The sequence below is a fragment of the Pygocentrus nattereri genome, chromosome 29 (assembly GCF_015220715.1).
Source record: "Pygocentrus nattereri isolate fPygNat1 chromosome 29, fPygNat1.pri, whole genome shotgun sequence".
Taxonomy (NCBI): Eukaryota; Metazoa; Chordata; class Actinopteri; order Characiformes; family Serrasalmidae; genus Pygocentrus; species Pygocentrus nattereri.
Window position 1 is genome coordinate 8460991 of NC_051239.1, and position 17502 is coordinate 8478492.

General features: G+C 39.7%; 1 protein-coding gene across 1 annotated transcript in view; it reads left to right on the forward strand.

The window, feature by feature from the left end:
* The window catches only part of nr5a1a (nuclear receptor subfamily 5, group A, member 1a), a 26198-nt gene extending 9289 nt beyond the window's left edge, over positions 1-16909 (forward strand). The window contains exons 5-8 of the mRNA XM_037536104.1: positions 351-509; positions 8055-8174; positions 9546-9693; positions 14056-16909. Coding sequence (XP_037392001.1) covers positions 351-509; positions 8055-8174; positions 9546-9693; positions 14056-14312 — 684 coding nt within the window. The 3' untranslated portion in view covers positions 14313-16909. The remainder of the gene's footprint in view (positions 1-350; positions 510-8054; positions 8175-9545; positions 9694-14055) is intronic.
* Positions 16910-17502: the final 593 nt, after the last annotated feature.

Below are 17502 nucleotides of genomic sequence, written 5' to 3' on the forward strand. Positions count from 1 at the left end.
AACTAAATATGTTCAAGATCATTAGAAGAGGTTCAGATTATTAATACTATTTGAGATCATTTGAGTGTAATGAAGATCATTCAAGATCAATGTACGGCGATTCTTTGGCTGATTTTCAGGTTTCTCTTTTGCTTAATTTGAGATCACTTGAGATCATATTGGATCATTAGAACCACCTGAGATGATCTGATATAAAATGTGACCATTTTGAGCTGAACTGGAATCCCTCGAGGTCAACTGACGTCAATTGGAGATCATTTATATGGGATTATTTAGCCAAATGAATGATCAAAAATTCTTCATTTTCAAGACTCCTACAGATTGAGTATCTATCTGATTGGTTGTCCTAGGTAAGAGGGAAAATCTGCGCCTACCTGCAGCAGGAACAGAGTGGACGTGGCAAGCTGGACAAGCCCCGCCCCTTCAACTTGCTGTGTGTGATGGCAGACCAGACATTGTTCTCCATTGTAGAATGGGCAAGAAGCTGCATCTTCTTCAAGGAGCTAAAGGTAGCCCACCAACATTGTTTCACAGCTACTGTTGGGTGAAGACATGTTCTGATCCTGAAATATGTCTGAAATTGTGATGTATTGACATCTTCCATTCTAATTTTGCCAGTAGTAGAGTAGATTCAGAGTTTTCACCATCACTTCAGATGAATTCCAGACTCTGTTTATAGTTATATTGTTGTGAAATTGTCTGCGCACGTACAGTAAGGCAATAGTTGACTCCTGAGTGACAGTGGTTTAAGTCCTATGGTGTGCTTTGTCTCGACTGGTTCCACTTGTTATGGAGAACGCTGATATTGTGTCGCCGGGTCCTGCATCATGCAGCAGATAACATTTAGGAACACTGAGACATTTAGATATGAAGTTGCTGTTGCTTGTGTCGCAGCGTGGTTATAAACTATAAACAAGCTTGATAGCAGAACACAGGATGTTTACGTCTTCTGGCTAACACAAACACACTGAGAAGGACGGGCCTGAGATTTATTACAGCAGGAATAGTGTCTGGGAGAGTCAATCAATAATGTCATGCTGGGCCACACTAGTGACCCGAGTAGAGGAGGGTTTAGGCTCATTCATAAAGCCAGACAGTGAAGCATTGCAGAGTGAAATGACAGAATTGTGAGGAACATCAGAGCTGTTATTTCACAAAACAGCAAATAGTGACCACAACTCTCGAAAGACTATAAAGAGATTTCCCAGCTAGTTGACCAATCAAGTCTTCCGATATTTAACCCCTTGCACCTCCTACACCCTTAAAAGGTGGTTATTTAAGGTTCTTCTCTTTTATGAAAGCACAATTGCCACATGTAGATCTCTACACACTGAAAGAACCATTTGAAAGCCTAATGGCTCTTCATGTGGTTTCATGGTTCTTCATTATGGAAACCTGTTGCAAATGGTTCTGTATGGGTGCAAACAGTTGCAAATGGTTCTTTCCATTGAATTCCTACTTTGAACTTTGAGAGTGTGACGAACCTTTTAAAGTTTAAAGCTGTGGTTCTCAATATCAGTCCTCAAGATCCTGAGATGGTCCACTTTTAGCTCTCAAACAACTGAATCAAACTTTTAAGAACACTGAATAGCTTCTGAAGGTTAGTTGGGGGGTAAAAACATGGGGGATCATGATGAATGATTTGAGAACCACTGATTTCAAGAACCTTCCACTTGAAGGTTCTGTATCAAGCATTTTCCTTAGAACAACAGAACCATTTAGGAAGCTTTAGTTTTACGAGTGTAAGGGTCTGTGGAGGGTTGATTCCTCACTCTTACAACTGCATAGTATATATAGCAAGTCGATTTTTGTCATTTTTTAATTTTTTAAAAGCTTTATAGCATTTATATAGATCTTTATATGAGGATTGGGCCAGCAGAAACTTTGAATAAAATGTTTTTACATGAATTTACATTGAACATTACCAGTTCAATATTTGTCCTTTTATTTTTGGACAAATATTAGTTATATATTTGTTATAAAGTTATATAAATACTATATAACTGATATATAACATATTAGTTACATAATCATATGTAATACATAAATGGTATTACTGAAATACAAGCCTACACTCTTAAAAATAAATGTTCCAAATAAGGGTTCTTTAGAGCAAAGGCACAGAAGAGCCACTCTTGTTTCTCTAAAAAAAACATTTATGATAACCAAACCAGTTTATCTTTCTCCATATTTCTCCATCACAGCTCCCAAAACACCTGAACCAAACTGTTAAGACCACTGGTCCAGATGTGCTGGGAGGTGGGCAAAAACATAGACCATTTGAGGGTCCTGAAAGCCAGTTTAAGAACCGCTGATTTTTAGAACCTTCTTCAAATTGTAGTAAGTTGTCCTAAAACTATATAGTTAAGCCAAGAACCATTTAGGAACCTTTGTTTTTAAGACAGTAAGACATGAAGCTCTAATATCACTAGAACGTCCATATCAGTTTCACACTGGTTAATAATGATTATGAATAATGTTTATGAATAGGTGCAAAATGATAAGATTAGTAACAGAAACAAGTCTACACTCTTTAAAATAAAGGTGCCAAAAAGGGTTCTTGTCATCGAAGAACTATTTAGGGTGGTTTGCCTAAGGAACCTTTCAAAGGTGGTTCTTTAAAGAACCATTGTTGTAAACATGGTATGCAAGAACGTTTTCAAGAGTCCACGTAATATAAAAGTGACGTTCTTGCCGTAGAAGAATTATTTTGAGTGCTTCTCCTAAAGAACCTTTCAAAGGTGGTTCTGTAAAGAACAATTGTTGCAGATATGATATGCAGGAACCTTTTTGAAAGTCACATAATACAAAATGGGGTCCTTGCCATTGTGGAATGATTTTTGGTGGTTCTCCCAAAGGACCTTACAAAGGATTATTCTTTAAGTGAAACTTTTTTTTTTAAAAGAACGATTATTGTAAATATGATATGAAGGAACCTTTTTGAAGTCCACTCAATGAATGCTAAAATTCTACAGCACAAAGTTTTTTTTTTCCTAGAGCCATACATCCAAGACAAGATCATTTAGAAACCATTGTGTTCCATTGGTTCAGATTATTGGCAAATAGTATTTCCCTTGCCCACTAGTGCGCGATGATGTAAGCAAAATTCAGAAGACACTTTAAAGGCGGGGCAACATTTTGATGAAATATCACAGGAAGAATGCAGCTTTTCAAATGATGTGACATGATGAATCGTGCTTGATATTGTCCATTAACAGGGTCATTAAGAGGGTCAGTTTGGATCTCAGTGTTGACTTGAGTGTGGTCAGGAGGCCCTGTTGAAATGATGTTCTGCTGTTCTGGTATTGTGCAACGTGCTGCCTCAGTGGCCGAAGCCTGCGAGGCTCAAAAGGACACTCAGTCGCAGCTCAGAGCCGGGAGTGTGGCGGAGCACAATAGATTTGTTGTTGCAGTGATAAGCGGAGTCATACATTCTTCAAAAGCCGATACGAGCTGCTGTTCCTCTTTTCAGACACCACCTTCTTTATGCTGCTGCTGCATATTTTCAAAGAAATAAGGTGACCTGTCAGATAAGCTGAAACGTTTAGAGACCAAACAGATGGATTTTCTTGCAACAAAATAAATAAATAAACACATAAATAAATGAAGCTGAGCTTCGAGGAGCGTCTCCGCTGCCAACGTATAAATCAATACCCCGGATATTGCTCAGCTTCTCTGGTGTAGCCATGGCAACCATCCAGCTCCCAAGGTGCACGGTGCGAGAAAGTGTCCGAAAGTGAGTGAATGCTGTGCGGTGGGGGCTGCCTGCTGCACACACACACACACAGACACTCACACACACACACACACCGTTCTTTCTCTGCTGTTTAATTACATTCCACTCTGCAGATAGGCGAGGAATTCAGCTCTCCCGCTCCTCCGGATCTCCAGGCGCATTGTTCCAAACCGCTGAAAGCTTTCTGGGGCACCTACAAAAGACAGTGGTGATGACTGCTCACAATAACATGTAGCTTGTAAATGTGTGAGTTAGGGGTGTCACGATACACATACAGTATTATTTGTAAGCAACTTCAGAAAAAAGGCCCACTCATTTGAGCCTGGGAGAGTCCAGAGAGTGCCCCCTAGCCACCCACTTGACTCTAATGGAATGCACCCAGATATCTGGTTATGAGGCCTTCAACCATTGATGGTGCTGTCCAGAGAGATGGTAGATGGGAGATGAGAGACCCCCGGAAAAGACCAAAATGACCAAATTTGTTCAGTTTTCCACTTACCCCAGATGTGGTCAATCAGCCTAGACATGTTTAGTGTCCAAGTTTTGTTTATCATTGCAGACACAAGGCTAACAAACCCTAGTCAGCAAGTGGTTACTAAAATCTTTTCCAGTGAGGTCTAGACTCTGGGGTGATGAGTAAATTGTTCAGAGAACATCAGCAGCTCCTTTCCTATTCTAATTTGCTATAGACTTGCTTTGAGTTCTACAGTCTTAAAGTTTAGTCTTAGAAGTTGGTTGCATTTTCTGCTTTATGACAATCCAGATAATCCAAAAAACACTCAGCGGTGTTGAGGTCTGGGCTCTGGTCTGGTCAGTCCATTGTTTTGAGAACAGCAGGAGCTTTGTTTGATGTGTCTGTCTCCTTTTCTTAGTAAGGTTCTTCTTCACAGCTACACATCCTTTCAGACCCATAGCACTGAGTTGTCTTCTCACAGTGGAAGGCTGGACAGAAACACCTGTGGATGTTTTCAGATCTGAAGCAGGAGTGGAGCTTGATTTTGGTGCTCTGCCAGGTCTTGCATGGTTGTTATGAGTCCCAGTTTTCTTTCGTTGCCATTTGTTTATGCACGGGGTTTGTTTTATGCCTGTAAAATGAACAACATGTACTCAGTGGCCGTATTTACACAAATCAACAACACACTTCATCCTGTTTCACTTCCCAATGTGAACACGCTACACTGAAAAAATGGTGCTCTGAATTCACCTGGTTAAAACTTGTGGTCACACTTCATTTGGGCGCTCCCTTACAGAGATTTTCATTATTATCAAACTTTCTGGTAATACTCAGTTGATTATCAACAACATTAAGGTTAGGATTAGGTTAAGGTTTTGCTTTGAGGTTAGAATCAGTGTTAGGGTCGGCTTTAATAGAATCTTTCACATGCAGCTTCAAGTTCTGTTGCATTTAATAGACATTTAGTTGAATGTTAAATATATACTGAGCATCTAGAAAGCATTTACAGTAGACCATCCAAATGAAGTGTTACCTTGATATGTTTCATAACTACTTGACACATTTGAACAATGTAAAATGCACCACTGTTTTCAATGTTGCTACACTAACAGTGGTAATAGATTAAAGACGTATCGCTGTCCGACGGCACTGAAGCCTTCTAGCAGCAATTAGCCTTGTTTAGTCTGTAAAGCTGTGTCTGACAGAAATACAGTGTAATTAGTCCAGCAGAGCTGCTCTCTTTGTGTGGAATTATTGACACGGCCTTCAGAACACAGCACTGACAGGAGACAGAGAGAGAGAGAGAGAGAGAGAGAGAGGAAACACACAGAGAAGGACAGAAAGAGAACATGAGACATGGGTTGAATAGAGATGAAGGATGGTAAGAGAGAGAGATACAACAAAGACAGAGGTGTGGGGTTAAGAGGTCACTGTCTGACTCATAAAGGGTAAATCAGAGTTGTGCCAGCAAAGCCATCACTCAACACAAGGCTCAGGTGTGCTTTTGCTTGAGCCACAGGACTTGTGAATAGCAGTGACTATTATCTCGAAGCGAGGCCTTATATATTGGCTCTAGTGCAGAATCAGGATGGCAGGTGGGGTGGGTGCAGAGGGGGGCATGTAGTTGCATTGTAGTTATGCAAGATGCTTTTTGACGTTACAGGATAGTAATTAAAAGAAGTAGCTGAGCTGCACCTTCAAACTCGAATTAAAGCTAAAATAAGTTGTTGGTTCATTTATTTAAAGTTAGTAATGATAAAGAAGCACTGGCATGTCCTGGCCTCATTTACCACACTGCTTTACTACATTTTGTGATGCTATAATGCTCATTTTTGTGCGTCATTGAGCCAAAAAAGCTGCAAACTATGAGTGAGGTTTTGTCAGATGCTACCAATGATCTCAGACACTTTTAAAACAATAATATGACCTTCAGTTACGACTATACTGGTCTCTCCCCATTCAAAGAGAGAGGAGCCTGGTCTTAGATGGCTGGAAATAACTGCCTGGTGCCATTGCAAAGACATCCACTAAGTAGACAGACCTTCCCAACATGAAAGTGAGGAATATTGTGGGCCCACGTACGATTCCTTTAAAAGGCTTTAAAAGGCTTTAAAAGGTGAAGCGTTAAGCAATGTTCTGGCACCAAAGAGAAGCTGGGCTTTGCAGAGTGAGTTTGTTATTTCAGGTTGGCGTCTTTGATCAGCCTATATGCAGTGAGAGTTCAGTGGCTGAGGTAGTGTTGGACAGTGGCGAGGGGTGAGGGTCTTTACTCTTCCCTCCTAGTTATCATATTCATCATTACTGGGGCATTTTGCTAATAAACAGCAACATGCAGATCAGACTAAGAAACTGAATATTGAATATGGTCTCTGTTGCATGAGAAACTTCTCCATTTTCGTTGCTTATTCTGCATAAAAAGTGTAGTTGCCCCCTGCATTGTGTTAACCATTCACGTTGATCTGACCAATAGAAATGCTCCAGAATGGCTTGGAAAAAAATCTTGTTACATGAACTTCCATTACAAGTTAAGAACATTTTTCCTTCCCCTGTAAAGTCACCATTTTAGAGATGACAATATGTATAATTATAATTATTATTATTGCTCAAAATGTTATTTGTTTTTAAAATGTTGACATATAAAGCAGGAGATATGGATATTTCAAGTGTAATTGTAGCCATAGTTTTTACATTTGAAGTGCAGGATGTAACCTTTTAGCCTCCTGACATTCCTCCCACTCCTCATATCAAATTACCACCCGTGTTTTTGCATAGTCGTACTTTATGCTGGTGACCGTATATTGCCCACCCCCTTTTTTTGAAAGTGTAGTCCGTTTTATTGCTGCAGAAACGTGTAGGAGAAAAAAATATCTTCAGTCGTTCCTAAACTCGTTACAGTGACACGTGACGCAGTGGCTGTTAACGGTGCGCTGACAATAAGTAAGAGCAGTCATTTTGTTGCATATGCTGAGATGATCATGATGGTAGCAGCTAAATGCTGATACATTTCTCTCTGTTGAGAGGCGAACGAGTGCAGTGAGTGAGAGATGCCTTAAAACAAGGTTATTAAAGGGGCACTCTGGCCAAAATAACAAGTGCCACCATTGCTTTGTCTATTGTAAACACATCTGTTCACCTCCTGCAGTAGAGACTCCTAAGAATAACAAACCAACACTTTGGAGCAGATATGTCAGAGTGTTTGATCTATCTATGTATATATTTATGCTATCTGGGGAAAGAAAGTGAGATAACTTACATTTCTGATAGGAAAAATACACGTCTGTATATATTAGCCTCTACGTCAGTGGTCATGCAGGTGGTGAGGAATTTTCAGCAGTTGTATGATGTGTTGATGTATTTGTGTAATGCACACTGGGTATTGTGAGTGAGAGTGATGGAAGAAAACCAGAACAGATACAAAACTGTGAATTCTATCAAACTGATGAGCCTGACAGATGCAATCTTGTGTAGTGGAATATTCCATAACATGACAAATGACATATAAAAGTCTCCCTTTAGGCAGAAATGCTGAAAAAGGACTGAATGACAAATATGTTCTGCATAACATGGCCTGAGCGCTCATCTAAGCAGCACAGCATAGAAATAGTTCAGAAATGGGGCTGATTATGCTCTTAGACACATTTCTCCAACAGTTACAATGAATTCTGGAGGGGAGTTGTCATGTGGGGCTTGATAGCTTGTCAGATTTAGCAACAGTAACCAATAGGAGGGAAAAGCCTGTTGAGGTTAAGCTTAGAACAGACAATATACAACATAATTCAGCATAACATTTTAAGAACATGTTAGTACTGTAATGTCATTGTTATGTTGGTGTGATTAGACTACATTTCCCATGATCTCATGCAGGTGGGTGATCAGATGCGGCTGCTGCACAACTGCTGGAGTGAGCTTCTGCTTCTGGACCACATCTGTAGACAGGTGCATCATGGGAGAGAGAATTCTCTGCTCCTTATCACTGGCCAAGAGGTGGGCTTTAAGTTTATCTTATACATGTCCAAGAGATGTGTATGCATGTGTGTGTATGTCCTGCATTGTAAACCTGCATTTAGCTGAACAGTACAAAAACATGATATTTGATATTTTACCTTATTAACTTCATTAATTTTTGGAAACCCACAATCTCCCGTTACACACCATGCTGTTGTAACATGTTCAGAATGTGATGTGGCAATCTCATGTTGAAATAAGCACTGAAATTCTTGAAAAAGATGGTTGTCTGAAAGGCAGCATACCGCTGCTGTTGGAACAAAATCTGTTGAATCTCCATTTTTTCAGTTTTTGAAATAACTTTAAAATGTCTATTTTTTTAATGTCTGTTTATATTATCTGAAAATCATGAATGGACCAAATGAAATGGCCTGAAATTATTAAATTGAATAGTAAATTAGGTTTTTTTTTTTGGTTTGGACAGCAGTGATTTTTTGCTCCAAAATGTGTATGCATCTTTCAGAAAGTTACTGACTAATACACCCCCACAACCGTAATACCATGATGGACACTGGATTTTGAACTTTACACTGGTAACAGTCTGGACGGCCGTTTTCTTCTTTGGCCTAAAGAACGCAGCATCCATTACTTCCATAAAGATCTGAAAGGTTAACTCCTCAGACCACAATACACATTTCCACTCTACATAAGTCAATTTCACATGAGCTCAAACCCAGAGATATCAGCAGTATCGATGGTGTTATTGGTATACGGTTTCAGCTGTTCTTAACATTTGGACCATTTGTTGATGCCTTTTTCGGCAAAGTGATGAGTCTCAACCCAGCCACCTGAACAATTAACAATGGATCTCATTCAACAATATCTTCCTACGTTTGTTCTGAAATTTGTTTTTGAGAAAGGTCCGAAGAAAAAGTCTATATCAGATTCATGACATCTTCTTGAAACACAGAATTGTTCTCTTGAGTGTGTGTAGATTCTGTTCTAACCTTAGAACAAATCAGAAAACACTGGTGAATGTCAGAATCTTCATGAAAATTCCATAAGTGACTTTGGACAGTTGGTGAATGGGGCCTAATGTTCCTAGTGTTATTTAAAGTTTGAAACTGATGTAAAATATTGCTTTTGTTTCTTAAATGTATTTATTTGTATATGGCCAGGGCCCACCAGCAAAGTTTTATTACACATTTATAACCTAAGAATAGCCTAGCCAGTTATAATAATAAGCCTTAGTATGTAATAAGCCTGGAATCTTAAAGAATTAAACCAGTTTAATTTCTTGTTACCATGTGCAGTCATTTTTAGGCTGAATAGACAATGTATAGTATGCATTAATTTATTGCTGATGTTATTGAGTACTGAATGTACTGAACGGTGTGTTGCATGTTGCAGGTGGAACTGGCTGGTGTCGCGTCCGAATCAGGACTGACCCTGTCCAGTCTTGTGCAGAGGGGACAGGAACTGTCCCACCGGCTTCAGCTGCTGCAGGTGGATCGCCGAGAGATGGCCTGCCTGAAGTTCCTCATCCTCTTCAACCCTAGTGAGTACTGCCATCTGTGCATCCCTCAAAAAAGGAATAAGGGGTTCTTTAAGTGTTCTTAGGTAAAGACAATGGTTCTATCAGTGGTCTCCAACCCTGGTCCTGGAGATCTATCTTCCTGCAGAGCCTAGTTCCAATTACAATCTGCCACACCTGCTACAGCTAATCAACCTCTTCTCAAGTCCCTGATTGGCTGGATCAGATTAAACAGAGTTATGTAATTGGGTGGGACAGTTTATTAGATAAAAGTTGGGACTAAACTCTTCAGGAAGGCTGATCTCCAGGACCAGAGTTGACCACTGGGTTAGCTGTTGTCAATGTCATGCAAAAAGCCTTGGTTGGTATAGTGTAGCGGGTCACATATCTGCCTTCTATGCTGTAGACGGGGGTTCAATCCTCCACCTGGACAGCACCCTACACTATACTTGTTAGAGTCCTTGGGCAAGACTCCTAACACTACCTTTGCCTACCTGTATAAAATGATCAAATTGTAAGACACTCTTTATAACAGTGTCTGCCAAATGCCATAAACTCTTAAGAGCTGACACTGAAAACCTGAGAATCAAGAACTGAAACAGATCAGGCCATTAATTTTGGTATTTAGTTTAATTTGGTATTTAATTCCTTCTACTCTGTAATATTTTTATTTATACATCTCTATTAATGTGTATATTGGTTATAATTTGAAAATGTTTGATTCCTCAATTTTTAATTGTTAAGTTAGTCCTTTTGTACGAACATCTGCCTTCCCCTGAGTACAGGCCTGCGAACCACTACAGGGTTCTTCACAGCCCACTGGAGGCCCATGGCTCACAGGTTGAGAAACATGCATTAGAACATTGTGTCTGAGATATGCAGTAAGCCTTTATGGACTGGTGAGCCTAAATTTGTAACTGGAATTATTTGGATTGTGAGAAGACTGAACTTTGGAGGTGTAGAAAAGTACCCCTGTTAAATATCTGTGTAATAATGAGCTTAATATCTATGTAATTAATCATGTAATAATGTAATTACATATAAACAGTGATGTAATTACTTAACTGTTTCATTAGACCTAGTTTTTTGGAGTTTGATTGTGCACAGCCATTGTGAGACTGTGTTGCTGTGCAAATGAGCAAAAGTTCCACCCCTGTTCAAGACATTTTAAAGCAAGAGAAATAGAGGCGTTAAAGATCAATATCTTCTTTTGCCATTTCTTACAGCCCCTCAAATGGTTCCTAAACAGTTTCTGGTTTGACTCTACAGTTCTTTGAAAAAGGAAACTTTAATTGGCAAAGAACCTTGACATCATATAGACTCTTTAAACTTAAATAAAGTTCTTCACATTTATGGCATTTGACTGACACTCTTATCCAGAGCGACTTACAATTTTCGATGAGTTTACACAGGTAGTGTTAGGAGTCTTGCCCAAGGACTCTTATTGGTATAGTGTAAGGTGCTTGCCCTATCTATATGTGTTCTCTGCAGAGGATGTGTTCACTTGTTTTGACTATAAGAACCAACTAAGTATGGCATTTGAAAAGGGCTGTTCAAACTTCTGCACATTCAGTTCCTGGCTGTAACACTGAAATTGACAGCAAATACTTGAATAAAATCTGTTCTGGTTACAGCATAGAGAGGTTACAGTGTTCGAGAATGTGGCAAATATGAATATTTTCAGAATACCTTCAGCTGCATGAGCTTCTGTAACATTTCCACTTTAATCACACGCGAAAGCATGATTCATGCGCTTCGGTATAAGCCCCTATAATTGCATTCAAATTTTATCAGGGTTCAATGTGAAGAACTACTTGAATAGTGTGAATATTTGGCTAAACAAGTGTGGTCAAACAATGTTGAGCGCTAGCCAGAGCATATAGAAACACGACCTCTTTTTTTCCAGAAAATTCTGAGGCAATTACAGTTTTATTGACTGCCGTACACAAAGCGTGTGTTGGGGATGGGGTGGGGTGAATGTCTGAATGCGAAAGCATTTTCATTTCTACTCTGTCACATTCAACCTCTCTCGCTCCATCTGGAAATGGAAACAGGTTTATTGGGTAATTTGTGTCCTTCAAACCTATTTAAGAGTAATTCAGCGTTTTAATTAGATGGTGAATGGCTTTTCTGATGAGAGCCAGCTAACGCTCTGAAAACGGCCATTCAGCCTATTGTCACACACACACACACACACACACACACACACGCACACACACGCTCTCTTTCTCTCGCTCTCTCTCTCACACACACGCACACACACACACACACACACACTGACATTCATCAAGACATGAAGAAAATACATAAACATAAAATGCTTACATTTTTTCAAAAGCCTAATAGATTTAAACATACCAATCATGTAATTAATTACACCTACCTTTCACTCATATTGTCAATTCATTATCAGGTCCACCTATCATACACTGTAGTATTCACGGGTCAGAGAGCACATGTGACGTGGAGTCAGTGAGCAGACGTGTGCGGCTAAAATGCAACAGTGAAGCTTTACTGTGGTAATCAGGAGAACACAGAATCATCAATACACAGGCATGGGTCAAATCCAGGAAAGCAAGCAGCAGGAGAAAGGCAACCATAACAGAGTTGGGGAAGACAGAGCAAGATCCAAAAAGCAGGCGAGGGGTCAAGACCATATAGCAAACAGGTCCAGCCAAGGGCAAATCCAAGGGCAAATCCAAAAAGCAGGGTCAAACAAAAACAGGCAGAAAGTCATACAGTCCCCAGAGGAAAGCAATACTTCACAAAGAGCTACTCTACAGCCCGGGCTTAAATACTAAACCAACTAATCATAAGAACATCATAAACAGGTGAGTAACATCAATATTCGGGAGAGCGAGAGCGCTGACAGGCTGAGGGTGAAGGGTCAGGAGTCACATGACTCTGCTGAGGAGTCTGGGTAATGGAGTCTGACTCCGGTAACAGCAACGAGGGGAATAGCTCAGCGTTGGGACTTCTCGGAGGATTCTGGGAAGTGTAGTTTTTGTCCTGTGAATCATCCGCAGTTGTGACAGCACCCTTCAATTGTTCAACTTTCAGTCAAAATGAATTGTAATCAAGTGCAAGTGAGATATTGCTGAGATCGGATAGAAGATAATCCACACAGTCATAGTGAAAAAAGAAAAAACAGGAGTTTCTACAACTGGAGTTCACAAAATCATTAAAAGCCGGTGAGAAAATGCTCCTAACAACCACCTGGAAGACGTGGTCTGCCACTAGAACTGCCCCCATCAGATAAACAGCACTTAAAGCTCTCATCTTTGAGAGGGAGGAGAAAATCAAGCTGCTTCAGATCTGAAAACATCCATAGGTGTTTGCGGTCCATCCTTCCGCTGTGAGAAGCTGACTTGGTGTTATGGGTCTGAAAGGATGTGGAGAAGTCCAGAAGAACCTCACTGAGAAAAGGGCACTTATTTTACATTAATCAAACCAGGGAAATCTTTCAGCCACTGGGCACTAAAGCAGTAGGTTTTTACGTCTAACAATGAGGAAGCTTTAACAACAAAAGCTGCCCCTTCAGATGAGCTAATGCTAAAGCTAATGCTAGAGATGCTAAGGAAAACTCGTCGAGGTCTTTCGGCAGACTTTAATAAAGCAGTGCAAAGAATGGCACGTGTACAGGTGCATTAGCCTTTATATTTATGTGTACTGTACGTTCTGTACAGTCCTGTGTAATCTGACTGATTTGTCAAGCTGTTAGCAGCTAAGTTACGACAAGGTAACTGAGCTTAATAGTTTCTGTAATGTTATTTGTTGTTTGACATGATTTTTATCAAATATAGTAACCCAGATAAAGTTTAGCTTACCTTAGAGCCAGTACAAGTCTGTTTGTTAGTAGTTTCGGTGTGGTCTACAGTTTCATAGGAATGAAAAAAAACACCAATCGTCTGATTCAGACGATCAAGATAGCATCTCAGGCCTTAAACATGTTGTGTGCTAGGTAGTGAGCCAATAAAAAAAGGGTTTGTTTTGAAGAAAGTATGTCTTGGTAGAGGTTCTTAACCTTTATATCTCAGAACTCCGATCTGTATTCTTTTTTCTTTTTGTTTCTAGTAAAAAGAACACACACTTCTGATTTTAATTATAGCAATGCCACCTACTGAAGAAAACAGCACAGTTTGGCAAACATTTCAGGCTGCATTGCATATAATAATACACCACAGTACCTTTCTCAATCACTCATTTCCAAAAAAATACAGGCGAATTTACTGCTACTGCCGTTCTCACTGCAGGTTCGTTGTGATGAGTTTTCCCTTTGCCTGCAGGAGGTGATGATCGTGATTGGCTACGAGGCCCATGAATCATAATTTTGCAAGCGGTCAGGTGGCTGTGTAACACAAACAAGCACTGTCGTCCTCTCTGTAGATGTGAAGCTGTTGGAGAACCAGGCGTTTGTGGAGAGCGTGCAGGAGCAGGTGAATGGAGCTCTGCTGGAATACACGCTCAGCACGTACCCACAGCACCTGGACCGCTTCAGCCAGCTGCTGCTGCGCCTGCCCGAGCTGCGTGCGCTCAGCAACCAGGCCGAGGACTACCTGAGCTCCAAACACCTGAGCGGAGACGTGCCCTGCAACAGCCTGCTCATAGAGATGCTCCACGCCAAGAGAGCCACCGCCATCTGAGCCAGGTGCGTGGGTGCAGATGAGCGTGTGGAAGCGCCAAGGCTGCAAAGGCTAATGTGTGCTAAGGACACTGGAGTACTTCTTAAGTGCTATTAACACTGTCATTTGTGCTTTGTACGTGGCAAGGTATTATTTCCAATTCCAGCAATGAAGAAATGAAGATGACAATCTTTATATTATAGCCACTGTGAGTTCATTTATTTGGTATTGTATGACTTGCATTTCTATGGCAAAGAACATTATGCTGTGTGTTTGTCAATTTAGATTCTGTTGATCTTGTCTCTAAGGGCCCATTTCATGCAAAACAAAGCTTTTTTGAGCAAAAAAAAAAAAGTTTGATATACTATGTAAGCATCGTTCAAGTGTCAAAACGTGCCGTTCACACCCCAGTACGGAAGCAAAGCTGCAGAAATAGCCCATTTTGCTTTCATCGTGGCTATGACGCAACAACCATTCACATCAGCTGCCCATTCAGCCTACAGCAGATCAGCCCTGCATATTCAGGCTGAGGTGATATGGAGTGTTGTTACTGCATACGGTCTTCAGCAGTAGTTATTTGGAGTGGAAGATGTGAGTAAAATGATTAAACGTTGTACTGTTCATGGCTGTTGGGAGGCAAATTGATCAAACCAGCCTTCTAAGCCTTCCAGAGTTAATTCTGAACATTTCTGTCCAAACTTAACATGTAGTTCTGTACATTTCAGCCCAAACTGCTTTTTGAAGATCAACAAATATCAGTCTTAAATGCACAGTCACAAGGATGGCCTGTTTAATCCTAAGGGATTAAGACAGGTTGGAAAGTGTTTGAGTCAAATAATGGCTGTTTTTGTTATACAGATTTTATTTTCAGAACTTTTTATTTGAGATTAAGTTCTACCAGTTATAAACTAAAAGCAGGAACACCAGGGTTTTGTTTGGTTCTACCAGGGTTTTGTCCGGTCCTACGGCACATCATGACTTTGGGTACTGCTGTTTGGCTGTCTGCTTTCCTAACATGCCTATAATGTTACAAGACGGCAAGAATAACAGTCTGAAAAGCATTACTGTAAATTTTGGTTTGGCAAAGAAAGTGACCAAGGATCTTTGTTGAAATTAGATGGGACTACTCATGTAGAGATGGCACGATACAACATTCTCTTTTCATATACCAATACCGATACTCAAAGTATTGTCCGATACTGTTATGATGCGATATTTTATTCGTTTACAAGTACATTTTCAAATGAAATATTTTGTATAAAAATGATATACTTATTAGGGGTGTCCCAACATGCATGTTATGTGGTAAAAAGATCATACATGCTATGAAATGCATGATACTGGGAAAGGCTTCCATAGTTCTATTTAACACAATCCATTACATTCCTAAAACTCCTCTGCGCAGATCTTGGAACTGGAAAAATTAGCCTGCTTTGGATGCTTGATTAGCCAAGCTGTTTGGAAAGGCCAGCAGAGAGAGGTGAAATCATCTTCACCTTCATTTTTTTAGTCGAGTACAATAATGGTGGCAGAGAACGATAGACTGTGTTAGCATCCCAGTGTGCTAACGCTGCTCAAATAGCTTCAATTTTGTTGTTTACCTTTAATTTTATGAGCCTTGCACTTTTGTTCTTCTGAGAAAATGACTTTTATCACCTTAACAGGCACTGGACAACAGTAGGAATTTTTAAAAAAATGGTATCGCGGTGCAAAAACAATACGTATCATATTGTGAAATTTGTGTATCGTTACACCCCTAATATTTATATATCATGTTTAAACTCCTGAAACACTCAACTATCCCACTTTTACGTGATGTTGTCGTGGTTACTAATGTTGAAAGGTGACCTGTCTCACCCTGCTTTATGTTTTGTGACCCTGCTTTTACGTTTTGTGGCACTCCAAGCAATTCTGCACTATTTCAGGACAGGTTTGTTACAGAATCAGACTGACTTCATCCTTTTTTTCCCCCTTGTGATTTTCAATCCGGCATTTTCTGTTGACATCAGCTTGCTACTGACAACACAAAGAGGGTGAGAAAAACATGTAAAACAATATGCAAACAGAGCCAATCGGGGTGATGCTGATTTTTACTCAACATGATTACACGGACCGTTTATGCAGTAAACCTGACCACTCGCTTAATTTTACTGACTTAGTTCCACTGACTTACATGCATGTGTTAAGTAATGGAAGCTGGAGAAACTGATTCAAAACAAAAAAACAGCCATTTCATCTTTCTGAGTGTACCTATGAGAATTATGAGTTCAGTGCCATCTCTACAGTCATGTGAAGCATTCGGCTTCATCTGCAAGTGCCGAAATGCCTTGCATTCCTCAAAATAGTCAAGAAGGACAAAGTGTCGCTCCTTAAATGTCTTTGACAGGAGCAACAGTGAAACAAAGATTTCTGCTTCACTTTGACTGGTGTTTTTTTGTTTTTTTTCCTTGTTTCTTTTCCCCACATACTTTTTAAAATGACATTCTGCATGTAATTTAAAGTCCTGCTCGGGATGCCTTGACCATCTTATTTTGGGTCATTCCCATTACCATAAGCATGACAGATGCCAACTAAATTGAATGGTTATCTTTTTATTTTCATTTCACATTCATACTGAGCTTGATGATCAATTGCTTTATGATCAATATATATATATATATATATATATATATATATATATATATATATATGACCTGACTGGGACTTTAATTCTAGTCCATTTTCACTCTTACGTTTGTGTACCTACCTGTATCTACGTTGTAAAGTGCCAAAAGTGGATATTTTCCTAAAAATGTTCTCATGCTTTTCTATGGAGGATTGTAACTGTGACTGTTCTGTACTTTAACCCTGTTGATCAACATCAGTGTCACTTAGCCATTGTTTATTCAGAGTGGTTTGGAAGCTGGGCCTACAAACAATGTATTCCAGAATACAGACATAGTATTTATTTAAAATAATTCCAATAAAGAGGTAATATCTTATCTTATAATACTGAGATACTTCATTTATGTCAAAAAAATAACTGTGCTTGTCCACATTATCTGACTGCAAAGTGCTTTATTTCTTATCGAAATGTGAATAAATAAATAAATGCATAAATAAATAAATGAAATTATTAATGGGGTTGGAATTATTTTCTGAAGCGAGTGCTTCTGACTTGACAGCAGTGAAAGAGAGTGAGCGAGCGAGCGAGAGAGAAAGAGAGAGAGAG